The sequence below is a fragment of the Sitophilus oryzae genome, unplaced genomic scaffold (genome assembly GCF_002938485.1).
Source record: "Sitophilus oryzae breed Bouriz unplaced genomic scaffold, Soryzae_2.0 scaffold_1494_pilon_pilon, whole genome shotgun sequence".
Lineage (NCBI taxonomy): Eukaryota > Metazoa > Arthropoda > Insecta > Coleoptera > Curculionidae > Sitophilus > Sitophilus oryzae.
This window is the reverse complement of record NW_022146163.1, coordinates 5,502,903-5,519,682: the sequence shown is the minus strand read 5'-3', so window position 1 is coordinate 5,519,682 and position 16,780 is coordinate 5,502,903. Positions and strand designations below refer to the sequence as shown.

General features: G+C 33.2%; 1 protein-coding gene across 1 annotated transcript in view; it reads right to left on the bottom strand.

The window, feature by feature from the left end:
- Window positions 1-737: 737 nt before the first annotated feature.
- The window catches only part of LOC115877578 (heparan-sulfate 6-O-sulfotransferase 2), a 57,424-nt gene continuing 41,381 nt past the window's right edge, over window positions 738-16,780 (bottom strand). The window contains exons 3-5 of the mRNA XM_030893823.1: window positions 14,148-14,415; window positions 10,322-10,533; window positions 738-2,219 (exon numbers count right to left, since the gene is read on the bottom strand). Of these exons, the coding sequence (XP_030749683.1) occupies window positions 1,786-2,219; window positions 10,322-10,533; window positions 14,148-14,415 (914 nt within the window). The 3' untranslated portion in view covers window positions 738-1,785. The remainder of the gene's footprint in view (window positions 2,220-10,321; window positions 10,534-14,147; window positions 14,416-16,780) is intronic.

Here is a 16,780-nt window from a genome sequence, read left to right as displayed (position 1 = left end):
GTCTGTCATTTTAATTTCAAAGTAGTTTATTTTATTTTACAAAGAAATAAGTTGGTACAATTGGAATCCATAATTAATATATTTAAATTTTGAGTGACAAGTGATTACTTCAAAATATTGTGAAAATAAACCTGTATAAAACTGAAAACACTTAAATCTTATTTTTTTCTGCAGTACTAAAATGTATTATTTAATTGTGATGTGTTATGTTATTTTACAGATATTTCAGTTTTTGGTACCATTTACAAGATGGTATACAAATTTATTTGTGGCTAATACAACTCTCTGGCCATAGTCTCTGGCAAACTGTGTTTCTGGGGGTCTCTGGGCACCGAATATTAACTGTAAACTATGGTCTGGGTCAACACTTAATTTTCCCTCGAGTTTTCCTCACTTAATTTTAAAAAACACGAAACACAAGTAACAACACAGTCCAAAATGCAAAATGCAAAATATTTATCATTTCTATCTGACATAATTTGACACAAAATTATAACCTATAATTTGGCAAGAGTTTGACAACTCTCAAAAATCTTAAGTCGAGTTCATACGCATCGAAGTCCGTTTGTCGTTCATCGTTGCGTCAAACCAATAATATTGAAATATGATCTGTCGTTTTTGAAATAAACCAATAAAACTGGTTAAAAACAACAAGAGACGACGCATGACGTATTTATTTATAAACCCATCCATAGTTAACTTAAAAAATATTAGAATCTTTTTTTAGTGAAATAAATGGATTGGTATGGAAGTCATCTGCTTTTTTTCTGTCATCGTCTGTCGAAATCTTACCTGAGAAAAAAAACAGAGTATATGTACCCACCACCTCCTTTTTTAACATTCCGTGTTCGAATGAAATATCCTTTTAAGACAACCAACCTATAATGTCCCCTTTCCTCCAAGAAACGGTTAGCAATTTTTCTACTAATCTCGAATGATAACTGGCGTTGTCCATAACAATGATAGAGAAAAGTATTCTTCAAAAACATCCGCCGTCATTTCTTCATGATAATCCTTGATCGATTTAAATTGAAACTGAAGTAGTCCATATTGTATGAATCTATTATAGCCCCCAATTTTTTTAATAATTTAAGTTACTCCCGTAAACTCTAGTTAGAAACGGTTAACCAATCGAAGCCTTTAAATTCAACCAATAAAATTAATATCGTATCATCGTATCGTCGGACAACGGATGCATGAAAATCAAGCTTAAGTCAGGGAATTCAAAGTGTTTTTCAAATTAATATATTTTTTTATAAAATATGCGATAATTGTTTTGTCCAAGTAGTTTATGTTATAAATAATTTGACAGTATACAAGATTAATTTTATAAAATATTATCTATTAACACTGTCAAATTTTAAATAAAAACCCGCCTATTATAAACCGACCGCCTATGTTAAAAAGTTAAATAATGCATTTTCGACCTTATTTATGAAAAGAAGTACAGAATATACTATATTTTTAGAAAGCTCATAACAAGACAAATAAAATAAAAAAATATACAGGGTATAGGGTAAAAAAGTAGTAGTGTGATGTGACACCCTGTACAATGATGATAATCTCGATAATTTTTCAGTTAACTTTGCGCATTCACTCTATTTTCTCTAACACATCGACACAGACAATTCTGAGCCTGAAATTGTTCAGGCTGTAAATTGAGCGGATTGAAACGAAATGTATGACCGACTTTACATAGCAACCAGATAATTTACAGACAATAATCTACACACTTTTTCCTCTAAAGGACCTTTAAATCAAAAATACCCTTATTGTTTTTTGTCCTCACTTCCTGTCGATATCCGCCGAATCGTCCAACTTATCCCAATCGAAGCTGGTAGGATTATTTCGTACGTTCAGCACTCCCAGATGCTTAAATCTCTCCTCGAAATCGTCGTCTCTCGATTTCAGTTTGTTGAACCTAGACATTAACAATTCCTTGGCGAAATTATACAAATCGATATCCAATTTATTCAACTCGGCTATTTTGGCGGCCTGTGCCGGGTTGAGAGTTGTTATCGTCGTGCTCGACAGCGTCGAATTGTTCTGCTCGAAGGGAATGGCGAATCGGAGGTTGAACGTTTCCTCAAAAATGTATTGTGAGATCTTCTGGTGTTCGGTTAGGCCGAAGAAGGCCATGGATTGAAGGTTTTTCTTCGCGCTCGCTAGCATTATGCGGTCTCGGTCGGCCTTCGGCATATATTTACTGTCGTAGCAGCCTGAAAAAGATAAGAAATTATTTTTTTCAAAGGAGCCGTAGCACATTTTTTAACAATTGATTTGTAAAAAACGCCACATCGCATAGTATTTGAGAAAAAATATTGAAGATTTATTTCAAAGCAGACAAAATATACAGGGAGTTCCAATATTCCGTGGACAACACAAAAGTGCTTCATTTGTCTATTATGGTGCGTCCAGACCTAACGAGACGAGAGCGGGACGAGCGCGAGACATTCCAAATTCGCCAAGTGTGGACGGGTCTCGCGAGAGCCCCGCGAGACAACCTACGGAGCCCCGTTGCTATCCGTCCCCTGTCGGTTTTTCGACGGCCGGGGTCAACGAAAGCTCGCGGCTAAGTCTGGACGTGTTTTTGGTAGGCTCGCTCGACTGCGAGATATTAGCTCTGATTTATGAATTTCGACTATTTAAAATTAAGTAATCTCAAATATTTAAATGGTACACCATATGTATTATCATTTTTTTTTATAGAATTTACAAATTTTGGGTCGCTGATAATTTTTAACGTACCGAAATCTAACATTTCTTTAAACAAATTGAATTATTACAAAATTCTATATAAAAAACTATTAATTTTAGATATACAGGGTGGTCCGAACTGTATTCCGGAAACTTCGGCAGCATATTCTGCAGATAAAAATAAGTAAAAAAGTTTGTATAAATGTATGTCCTAAAATGCTTAGTTACGGAGATACAGGGTGTAGAAATTTCATTTTTATTTCGCGCGATTTTTTCCAATAATTTCTGAAGTAACGTCAATATTTGGATGAAAATTGTGTTGAGTTTTTTGACATGAGAAATTTTATTTTGATGTCAATATGACTCCTATTTGTAGGGGGCACCCCCTACATATGTTTTAACTGTTTTGAAGAGTAATAACTTTTCGTCCGTACCTGTATAAAACTACTGAATGAAAAAATATACATTACCGTGATTTTTTACGTAAAAAATGTCTCTTGGTAAAAATCGCTACGACCAACCGTTCTCAATATATTTAGAATGGAAATAATAAATACATGTCATTATTGACAAAAATAGACATGTTGAGTTAGATAGTTATTTGACTGAAATGATAAATTTGAGAAGTTTTTATTTTTTTAAATCAATTTAAAATATTTCTTCGAAATAATGATGATAAAACAGTTTCTGTTGAACTTTTGACAAAAAAAACATTTCAAATTTAAACGGGGAGACACCAATTTTCATGCAAATATTGACGTTACTTCTGAAATTATTTGGAAAAAATCGAAATAAAAATGAAACTTTTACACCCTGTATCTCCGAAACTAAGCATTTGAGGACATACATTTATACGAACTTTTTTACTTATTTTTATCTGCACAATTTGCTGCCGAAGTTTCCGGAATACAGTTCGGACCACCCTGTATAATATCATTTGCAAAAAAAGTTACCGAATTGTACGTAGAATCTAATAAATAAATAAAAAATAGTGTATTCCCATTAGAAAATATATGTTATATCCACAACGATTTTTTGAGGTACCCTGTATACTCTACAGTAATGTTAAAATGTGTTTCTTAACCTTCCCAATAACATTTCTATTTAACATTTTGTTCTAAAAACCTTAAAAAACGTATTATGCAAAAAACGTCGTGTCAAAACAAATGAAGGGATAAAGGGGAAACAGTCAAAAGGGAAAAACCGACGATGAATAAAATACGACAAACCAATTACCATGTTAAAAATACAAAAAATTATTACTGTATGCGTTGTTATTATTTGGCCATCGTTTGTTATATGCAATTACAATTTAATATGTGTTTGGCTTCCTTTCACTATGATCCAATTCGGCTTGTCTCGTAGCAGGCTTGCGTCAAAAAATGTATAGAAAACCTAGATAGAAAATGCCTTGCTCTCGTCTCGCGCTCGGCTCGTCAGGTCTGGACGCACCATTAGAAAGCATCAATCAAAAATAAACCCGAACATTACTTTAAAATTTATGAAGCTTACTGTCAAATATTATTTGTGATCCCTCCTAAACATACTCCTACATAAAATGTAAGAAGGACAATTTTAAAAAAGAAAATCCTTCGTTAAACAGCAGTCGTTGGAGTTGGAAAATATTTCTACTAAAACTTATGTTGAGGTGGGGGTAGTTTTCACACTCTCCGTACTTTTTTTTTATGAAAATCAAATGTTAAAGAACTGAGCAAAACATAGGAACCCCAAATCTGATTCAAATCGGAATATCGGTTCATAAAATATCTTAAAAAATACGTTTAATCTTTAAAGTTTGATGCCCTCTAACGGAAAAACGAATCACTTTTGTATAGAGGTAAATTTTGTCCAATAAACTTATTTTGATTTCAAAAAAACGTAGTAGTTCTATGTCACGGAATATTGGGACATCCTGTATATAAAGGATGGTCCAATTATATTATAGAGGACGTCAACTCTAGCCCTGTAACTTAGGAACCGTTAATAATAGAGACAAAAGTTAATAGAGACAAGTTCTGTCCGACAATGCGGCATAACAGCAACCGTGTCAATCGTATAAGATCTAAAATACGAATTTTCTCTTAAAATTTCTTAATTGAGGTAATGATTTTTAATTTTATTCCAAAATTATATTTGCACAGCAAAATTAAATTATAAATTTTTCCATTGATTTATTTCTTAATAAATTTATGTTGCCTGTTTTTTTTAGAAAAGATATATCACTCTACTTAAAAAAATGTTTATACTAATTGATTAAATATCATACAGGGTGAATATGATAGAAATAGAGGATCTATATTTTTATGATATTAAATGTTACAAAAAATCGCGAGGTATTTGCAATTTATTTTATTGTTTTAATTTAATAAAATTACTTAAAATTGTTACTATGTTAAGTATTTCGAGTTTAAATTACATCGATGGTTTCAGAGAACAACAATTTCGTAGAAAAGTGTGGAAATAAAGATAATTATGCAAAATATACCTATATTTATTTCTGTGCTATCGTCAAATCTATAAAAATATAGATTACGGTTACACGTATTACATATTATGTAAATTACCTACACCTTTATTGGGAATATTAAATATTACATACATTATAGAATATTCGATAATTAACTGATAAGATAAATAAACTTCGAAGTAAAACCAGAACAACGACAATAAATGTATAGGAGATTCTGTTCTGTTACATTTTTCGCCATTTTTTAGTTCTATAAAGAAATTCAAACGTTTTAATGATGTTGTAACCCTACATTTTATAATTATTAAAAGGACGGCGCCGGCGTTTATGTAGTTTAAATAAATAAATACACACGGTTTCCTTACATGTCTACTATCCGATTTCAAAATAAATATTTTTTTTATATAAAATACTACAAAATTGACAAATAATGAGAAAATGAAAATTCCTTCTTCTTTAATATTAAAATCCAGAAATGCTAGTAGCAGAAAAAGTATCTTAAGGTAATAGTTAGCGAAGGAGACAGGAAAAAGTTAAAAAGTAATCCAACAACGAATTCTCTCGCTCACAAAGCTTTGTAAGACTTTTATTAGACTTTTATTCAAGACGGATTAGACTTGTCGACTCCATTTTTAATCTATTTCTTTTATATTTTACCTTTTACCGCTTCTTCTGTAGGAAAAAAGCTGATAGAGATAGTTGTAAATGTACAGGGTGAGTGAAGGATTACTATTTCATTTATATCGATAATTATGAAAAAAATGTCAAATAGAAAGTTTTAGAGAATGGTAAGATACACAATTTGAAACAGGATTCTAAAAAAACATGCTCGTTTTATTATAATCAAAACGTATTTTTTATGGTTTAAAACTGGTAAAATGGTACTTATTGTTTAAAGCAATGACTAAAGAATACAAGGACATATAGCACCCGAGACTACAGGTGTGTAGTTCGTGAACGAAATAGTTCCAATGAACTATTCCGACCCCGGAATGAAACGAACGAGTTCCTGGTTTCTCAAAGAACTAATTCCTCAGGACCTGTTCCGGGATCGAGACTGGGACCGATATAGAATAATATGCGACGGATCAGCTAGCGTGCTTACCCCAAGGTAGGCAGGAGTGGGGAGTGCCAGCCGTACGTTATCCGATCCGGACCTAGAGGAACTAAACTAAATAAAAGACTAGTTTACGTACTAACGGATCGGGCCAGCACGATCGATGCTAGGCAGGAGTGGGGAGTGCCAGCCGTATGCCGTATGTTATCGGATCCGGACCTAAAGGAACTAGAGGAACTAAATAAAAGACTACTTTACGTTATGGATAGGCCAGCGCGATTGATGCTAGGCAGGCGTGGGGAGTGTCAGCCGTATGTTATCGGATCCGGACATAGAGGAACTATTAAAAGACTAGTTCACGTCTTCACCGAGATATAATACAAGGCGACGACGATGGATTCGGCCTTGTCTATTGCCACAGCCAGCGCGGCGTAATTACCACAGAAAATTATCGCAGATATTGTTTTTGATTTTTACTTTGTTTTTTAAATATTTTATGGAAATGTTGCACTTTAGGTCCCTAACATTAAGAAATATCTTATAAAACGAAGTAGATATTCTGAATTTTTAGACAAAAACAAAAAGCTTGAAGTGAGGAAAAATACATTTTTTCGTAAATTTTTCGTAATATTTCCTCCAATTGATTTGTGATATAGTTTTTAAACTCTGATTTGAGTTTCTTTAATTTTTTTATCTGCTATAAAACTTACCTATATGTTTTTAACATATGCAATTACACGTCTTTTTATATTTCGTACATTATAAAAATTATAATGATCTGTATAATTTTGAATAGTAAACTGGTGAATAGTTCTGACTGAAAACGAAATCCATTAGCAAGCAACGGGGATGTCAATGTTAGACGGGAACTATTGTGAACTAAGGACCTAGTTCAAGGAACTATTCCTCTGGAGGAACTAGAACTAAGGAACTAGTTCCTCCCAAGGAACTAGAATTCCCACCTCTACCCGAGACCAAATTGTTACCATGGCACCAAACAGTGCCGTGGCCATATAATATTTTTCTTAACTTAGCTGCTTGAAGGGATATTTATATTTTTGATAAATGTTTTGACTACACCTATGGTGTAGGCGGTGGCATCATACTAATTCAATACGAAACGTATTAAAAGGTTAACAAAAGGTACAAAACTAGTATCCACGTATAGCACATATCAAGTACATATAGTATCAGAAAAATAATTACCAAATTCAATAATAAAACGCTAAAAACGTGGAGCGGACTGTTTATTTACTTATGAAATGCAACTCCTGGCTTTTTCTTACTCATCGTTGCGGCTTTTACACTTGAAAGCTGAACACATCACCATTGTAATAAAGTTTATACAAAGTTCACTACACACAACAAATTATTAAAAATCGCTAAAATTGTCGCTATTGACGAGGTAGTGACTCATCCGTAGGCTCCAAAATGATGGCGTCTAACGTAACAAATTCTGCTGCAGCCCGTATATGAACGTTACATGTCCTTGTTTCTTTAATTTTTTTATTTTATTTCTTTAACTTAAATTCTTTTTTTTATTTCTTTAACTAATTTCTTTATTTCTTTAACTTAAATTCTAAAGGTGCCCGGTGGCGTAGAGGTACAGGCTCTCGTCTACCAATCTGAAGGTAGTGGGTTCAATTCCCACACCCGGCATTTCATCAGCCGACTATTTTTATTAAAATAAAAATAGTTTGGGTACCTAGGTCGACTCAGCCTTAAATCAGTACTTGGGATTCACAATCCTGAGGTAATAATAGGCGGTTGAAGCGTAATGCTAGCCACATTACCTTCCTTGTATACCGAACGGCTCTAGTATGGCAAGCTGTACCTTGCTACTCCCAAGGCGTTAAACGCTATATACGGGAGATATTATATTATAACTTAAATTCTTTAGTCATTGGTTTAAAGCATAGTTTTAATCCCAAAGTCGGGATTATGTTTAAAATTTATTTAAAACGCTTTTCTTAAACAAAATACTTAATTACATAGGCATTCAAGATTAGAAGTAGGTTGGGTAACAATAAAGCCCAAATCTTATTTCGAATTTTAGAGAACTTAATAATATGAATTGAACGATTTTTTTAATCCCTTTTGTACTAGAGTTGTTTTTTATTTAGTAGTTGAAAGGATATTTTCTTAATTTTTATCAAAAAATACCTATTTACACACCAAAAATGTCTAAAACAAAGTTTTAAGCATGTTTTGGCAGTTCTAAATGAACTTTTAGAACATATTTATGTATCAACCCTGCCTGAAAATTATTTTTGAGTATAAGGGCTGCTTCAAAAAGTCCAAGATCGTCGTTATTGTCTAAGATATGAAAAAAAGTTGCATATCCTAACAAATGGGGGGACAAATAGACGAAACTAAAATTTTGTCGCCTAGTCCCACGGGTCACGAGCCGCCACTGGTTATTAGCCCTATAGTTTTACGATTTTAAGTTTTGGAAATATTTTTTTACTATATTAGACAATGATTAAAAATAAATATTCTTTCTATTTCAAAATATTTATTGGAGTTGCATAAAAACAGGATTTCGTCTTTTAGTCCGACATTTAATAGTCGGTAAATATTATTTTAACAAAAATATTAACGTGAAAATTAAATACCTTAAAAATACTCCCGTACTAAGCACATTATAAATAAGTGTTTTTCTTGTTAATAACTTTCTTATCGTTTGCATTTTATGCCCATGATGTTTGTTTAGGACTTTTTTTAATTCTAAATATTGGTGCCTGCATATATGCTTATATCACCTCCGGCGCGGCGGATTATAAATAAGTGTTTTTCTTGTTAATAACTTTCTTATCGTTTGCATTTTATGCCCATGATGTTTGTTTAGGACTTTTTTTAATTCTAAATATTGGTGCCTGCGGCGCCCCGCGCCGTAGAATCGAACAATCGCATTGTGATCCGATTCAATTCTCACGATTCTTTTTTACGGCTCAGCGTTCAAATCTTATGGATCCGTGCTGGCCATGATTCAATTGAACGAATCGTATTGTAAGCAATGAATCAATTTTCACGACTCTTTCAACGCACGATCACATTGTGATCCGATTCAATTCTCACGATTCTTTTTTACGGCTCAGCGTTCAAATCTTATGGATCCGTGCTGGCCATGATTCAATTGAACGAACCGTATTGTAAGCAATGAATCAATTTTCACGACTCTTTCAACGCACGATCACATTGTGATCCGATTCAATTCTCACGATTCTTTTTTACGGCTCAGCGTTCAAATCTTATGGATCCGTGCTGGCCATGATTCAATTGGACGAACCGTATTGTAAGCAATGAATTAATTTTCACGACTCTTTCAACGCACGATCACATTGTGGTCCGATTCAATTCTCACGATTCTTTTTTACGGCTCAGCGTTCAAATCTTATGGATCCGTGCTGGCCATGATTCAATTGGACGAACCGTATTGTAAGCAATGAATTAATTTTCACGACTCTTTCAACGCACGATCACATTGTGGTCCGATTCAATTCTCACGATTCTTTTTTACGGCTCAGCGTTCAAATCTTATGGATCCGTGCTGGCCATGATTCAATTGAACGAACCGTATTGTAAGCAATGAATCAATTTTCACGACTCTTTCAACGCACGATCACATTGTGATCCGATTCAATTCTCACGATTCTTTTTTACGGCTCAGCGTTCAAATCTTATGGATCCGTGCTGGCCATGATTCACTTGAACGGACCGTATTGTAAGCAATGAATCAATTTTCACGACTCTTTCAACGCACGATCACATTGTGATCGGATTCAGTTCTCACGATTCTTTTTTACGGCTCAGCGTTCAAATCTTATGGATCCGTGCTGGCCGAAATTCAATTGAACGAGCCGGATTGCAAGCAATGAATCGAATTTCACGATTCATTTTTAATACTCGTTCAAATGAACGACTCGTTCAATCTTTGCCCACCTCTAATATCAAGAACTTCAAGATGGGATTTTAATGTATTGCATATTTTAATTAATGTGCATTAAATGACATAATGATTATTGAAATAAAAATAACAAAGTAAATAACAATATAATTATAAAATAATAATTTAAACTCTGAAAATCCACTTAACTCACCCACTAATTCCAGATCTGCCAACATTCTGGTCTGTCTATTAGCTGCCAAATTGCTTTCGCACTTAATAAAATCATCTAGTTTCACTCCCTCCCAATTCTCTCCCTCGTAACAGGGCGGAATCTCGTCTATCGTGGCCGCCCTGTTTTTACAGAAATGGCGGGATCCCTTCCACGTCGCGCCCCTCTGGACGTGCCTAAATTCGGACAAGTATCTGCAAAAACAAAAATTATCTCGTGTTAAGAACTAATTAACAAAGCGATGGTTCGTTAATCTTCGTATTTACTAAAATTAAAATCAAACAACTTTTTAAATAGCGACGCTTTCTCAGTAAGTGGTATTTAAAATCTAATACAATATAGAATACGATCGCTATGGCATATAACTATTGCATATAAGTACAAGTTTTGGAATTGCTATTGAAAAATATTGAGAAATCAATTTTTGATTATTTATTTAAAATATTTTTTATATCTCTCCAATATACGACTCATCGCACTCGCAAGGTACCTGGCAGATGCACTCTTTCGGTGAGTCGTATATTGGAGAAACAAAACGTCCTCTACATGTACGACTTGACGAACATAAAAAAACACACGCAAAGAGGTAAAACAATGAAGTCGGGCATTGCAGATCATGTGTGGTCTAAGCACCACAAACCACAACATAAAATGGTCGGAAAGCCCGGATTGTCCACAAAGAACCCCATTGGAAAAGCGCAAATTTAAACAGGCCGTATTCATTTCTAACAATAATAAAATCTTTAGTAATCCAAGTATGGAAATTTCAACAATATGACAACCACTCATAAAACGCTCCAATGCAGGTGTTCTCAGTGGAAAACCTCATGCTTGTGCGTCTCAAAAGTGGCTCACCCCTATAACTATTTTATTTTTTCAGATAAAACAACGAGATTTGATATGTTAATATATGACATATGATGTTATATATGACATGGTATGTTAGTATATGACAATCCTAATGTCATATGTATATGACATTAGGACTGATTGACATATTCAATTGTTTTCGGTCACTTCCGGTTTCACCGGAAATTACTACAACTTTTGATTTTTAAATGGCACCCTCGGTATTTTTTTACTTTATTCGATAGAAAATGACACTCTGAATAGAATGGCATATAATATGTCAACTTTTGACATTTTCGCATATGGTTTATTTGAAATTGTAACATGCGATTCATAACGACAATCTGACTCGAAATACCAAGTGTGTGGTATCAAATTATTCTTAAAAAAATCTTTTTTCCAAATATGCGAATGAGCCACCCTCGTTCCATTTGAAAAAATTGAGATATAGTTAAAATTACGACTTGGGCATCTTTTACCCGGCAGAACAAGACACTAAAAACATTAGGCGATCAAATTTATTTTTTCAAGGCTCCTTGATTAAGAATTAATTAGTGTTTTTAATACAGCCATGGCACTCTAGATTGAAATTTAAAATATAATTTGTTTTTGAGCGAATATGTCAAAAGTTGACATAATATGATATGTCATTCGATTCAGAGTGTCATTTTCTATGGAATAAAGTAGAAAAATACCGAGGGTGTCATTTAAAAACCAAAAGTTAAGTAATTTCCGGTAAAACCGAAAGTGACCTAAACAATTGGATACGTCAATCAATCCTAATTTATGACATATACTAACATATCAAATTTCGTTTCTTATCTAAAAAATAAAAAAGTTATATGGGTGAGCCACTTTACAGATGCACCCGGTATAAACTCAGTAGTTTTAGGATTTAGTTTAGTTCACACTTGATAACGGTTAGTGATACTTCTGACCGAAACGTTGTGTAAGCAAAAATAAATAAGGACGATGAAAGCCCAAAACTCTTTTAGTTTTAATACTGAATCATTGTCTACCACATTCAAAGTACCATTGATTATTTTTTAGTATATAAACTGCAAGTCAAGTCTTGTATAAGTAATTAGACTAATAAGCCAGTAAAATGTTATATCTTATTTTTTTATTAATTGGAAGAATAGCGTAAAGTAATACTCAAATACAATGCGTCATGCCAACTTTTATTTTTAACCATATGCCTCTATATTTTAATAATTAAAAAAAGGCGTTTTAGTGCAATATTTCGTGACAATACATAATTACAATATGCGATTACAATAAAAAATTTAAGAATTACAATATACTCATGCGATTCTAAGTATGTAACCGTTTTTTTGCTATTACAAAATAATATATACATATATGCAAAAATTGCATTTTAATTCAAATTAGTTATTGTATGGATTTTTCATCTAGCAATAAAAGTTGTTTTGATATAGTGAAGCCAGCCCTATTAGCCAAGTAATGCAACGTAAGAGCCCCATAGACGCTCAGTTCTTTAGCACAGGCTAACTGTACAGGCCAGTTTGCGCAGTTTAACCTGTACTACTGCCGATCGTAGACACGGGCGGACCGAGACCGAGGCCTGAGGCGGTTTTATAACACAGTTTTGTCTACAGTGAACTGGTTGAAGGGTTGGCAAAAATAATTATTTTTTTTAACCCTCAACTGGCGTGGTGAATTCTTTTACCGCTTATGGCGTGCTGGGGTCCGACCGACCCCAATTTTTTTTTTTAGTTAAAAATACATGATGAAGAGACTTTTTAAAAAGCTTGTTATTTTAACACTGTATACAATATATTCAAACTTGTAAACAGTTTCATTAATTTTCAACAAATTAATAAGAACGGACACAAAAATAAAGCTAAACGTAATTTTTAGGATTTTTTGACAACAGAAATATAACTTGGCTAAGAAACCCATAGAAATAAAAACATATATATTTTATGATTTTACCGTATTATTAAAAGTACAAACAACTGAAATGTGAAGCTAAAGTAATAAACATAAATTATTTTCAACAAAACTGCAAACCTTGAATGTAAATAACTTTTTCAAATACAGTTCATGCTAATATAGGATCTGCATTTGCCGCACATGGTGCACGATTCATTTGATTCATGAAATTTTTTTTTGTCATTTCTTCGTTGACATAAATATGGTTGACATATACCACATCTCTCCAATCCCAGATCGAAATGTCGGTAGAAATTTGGAAAGAACTAGAAGATAAATTAGAGAAGGCAAAAGTTATCTTGATCCACATAAAAAAGATATAAAACAGCATATTTTCTGCTGACAACGATTATAGATCTCGGGAATGAAAATAGACTAACATCAAAAGAACTGTCCTAATAAATGTCCAGTCCCCAGAAATACGAGTTATGCCGGGTCCAGACTAAGGCGACAAAAAGTAAACACGATTTTGAGACAAAAACAAGACAAACTTGCGACAAAAAATGGGGAATTTTGACAAGACAAACTTGAGACAAATTGTCCACACCGGAAAGACAAAAGTACAACGAAGTCAAAAGTTTAGTTGTTGCGAATGAGTTTTATTAACCATGTGTGATTTCACTGGTCTTCTACTGTTGACAGCACACGCCATCCACACTGCGCCGACGACTTGTAAAATATACGAACAAAACATAGACACTTTGATCTTTACCGACTCGAGACGGGACATTGAAAAGTCTCCGATTTTTGAAACAAAACAAAATGAGACAAAAATTTCGCAGAAATGTATTGGATTTGTCGCAATTTTGTCGTAAAACATGAATGTTTCTGTCTTATCGTTGTTTTGTCTGCTTGGTCTGGACCCGGCATTATAGTCGTTAAAAATGGGACAAAATAAAATGATAACACGTTTATTGCATTTTTCCATATATTCGCCAGATCGTCGCAGTACCTCCAGTGACAGTTATTCGAAATTTTATTGTTCTACCTATCTCCTTCTTACCTCGATATCGGCTCCCTTAACAAAGTAATATAAAAATATCTTCTTTTCACTACGTCTTCTAATTCGTCTAACTTTTCGTCCACGCAGCCCGTCAATTCCGTCCAGTCGGCGTGCAGGCCGCACTTCCACCCCGTAGTGTATCGGCTAAAAAGCCAACTTTGATTGGAATGCGGCCGGAAGCAGTAGCACCTTTTGCGCGTGAGGGGACAAGTACAGGGTCGCTTCAAATCCAAGTCGTGCACCAAGTGTTTGCCGAAAGACGTACCACCTGCAAAAGAAAGAAAATAATCAAATAACTGATGGAGTACTGAAGAAAACCCCATGATGTAGATGTAGATTGTATGGGAGGGGAAAGTTAATCAACGCGGTCTTATAGATCTACTGTGTCCCCCTTTCTTGAGTTATAACCAGGGTTGGGTCACGACGCGTAGAAAATTAATTTTCCACGTGTATGTAGAAAACTGCGTAAAAAATGTAGAATATGTGGAATATTAAGTAGAAAATGTATTAAATCTGAAAACAGGTACAAAAGTAATTTTGTATATTTAAAGGCGTTTTTTCACTTTATAGGTTTCTTCCGTTCTATTTTCTTTAAATTCTATAAGTGTTAAAACTATAATATGTGGGCCCGCGCTATCTCTATTTCGTGACGATATTTTTTTGTGTTTAACCCTTAACTGGCGTGATGAATTTCTGGACCGCTTATGGCGTGCTTCAGTAAAAAATACATGGTGAAGAGATTTCATAAAAAGCTTGTTATTTTTGACACTGTTTACAATATATTCAAACTTGTGAATAAACAATTTCATTAATTTTCAACAAATTAATAAGAACGGACACAAAAATAAAGTAAAACGCATTTTTTAGGAATGTTTGACAACAGAAATATAACTTGGCTAAGAAACCCATAGAAATTAAAAACACATATATTTTATGATTTTACCGTATTATTAAAAGTACAAACAACTGAAATGTGAAGCTAAAGTAATAAACATAAATTATTTTCAACAAAACTGCAAACCTTGAATGTACATAACTTTTTAAAATACAGTTCATGCTAATATAGGATCTGCATTTGCTGCACATGGATCGTGCACATTTGATTCATGAGATTTTTGTTCTTTGTAATTTCTGTTCATTTTTGGTCTTTGTCGTAACAAATCAATGAAGATTTCGACAGACCACATCAAGAAAATGACAGAAAATACGATATGCCTGTGAATTATAATGATACGACAGTCACTGTCACGCATCCTCCCGTTGTACATATCAATTTAAAATAACATGGAAGTTAATAGTTAAGCTTTTTAAATACTATCTACTATCCATTAAATTATAAATAACAATTAGAGATATCGTTATTAGTTTATTTCTTGTACTAATCGTTGTAATTGAAGTATTTGAAATAAATATAAACTCAAAAAAGGCTTTCAATATACCAAACTAATTTTCTACGTCTGGACATGTAAAAAATGTAGAAAATTAGTTGGTGTAGAAAATTAATTTTCTACGTGTAGAAAATACGGTAGAAAATATAAAATTTTCGACCTACCCAACCCTGGTTATAACTCGTCATATATTTCAGTCGTTGTTAGTTTAATAGTTTAATACATTTCTACTATAATTTATGTAGGGCTGAGTCAAATGTTGTAAGGTCAAAAAATGTAGTGTTTCCATATAAATTTTTGGAAATTCCGGACAAATGAGCTCTGAAATCCGAACAAAATCCGGAATTCGTCGAAAAATAAATTGTTAATTTATTTATATAAAGTTTGTCTGCACACACAGGCAAAGTTTACAGAATAAATATCACAGGTTAATTGTATTTTCTGTCATTGTTTGGATGGCGTCGATATCAGACGATATTCTTCTCTGGCTCGTTGGGCAGACAGACAGACTTTACTTTAAAGGGGAAATTAAAGGCAGTTGAAAAAGTGTTAAGTATACTCATATACTCTTTTACTTTGTGAGCAGTACTAAGATTTGTACTGCTCACTTATATTATTAAATAGATTCTATATTAATTTATCGTTATTGACATTTATTTTATCTATGTTGCTACTGTACTACATTACATTCTAATTTTAAAACCACTTTTATTTGTATTAACACAATATCTTTATTTAGAAGTAATAAAACGCATTTAACCATGACAGTTAGTCAAAAAATAATTGTGGGAAAATGTATTATCCTAATCCATATAATTCCAGTATTCCTAAAAATAAACTTACGATGTTTACTTGAATGCGTAAGGTATTAAATATTTTAGCGCCAACTTTCACGTTCCTAACTAGAAAACAAAATAAATAAACGCGGGATTCTCAATCCACCTCTGTATTTACAGAAAATCCCATGTAAAACAAAATGACGTTTATTTGCTAAAACAATTTTCGCAATAAATTATCAACTGGTAACATTACATCTAAGATAAGACAGTTCACAAGGACCAATGTCTATTAAAACATAACATGATAAATATTATAGGAACTTCAAAAGAGAAAAAAAGCAAGAACAATAAGATATAGCATCATTACTTATTTAGAAGTGTTTGAATTCGACCGCTAGAAAATATCAAAGGACTTTCTCACGTAAAAAAATAATTTCTCAATTATTGTTACCGAGTTCTGTGATGG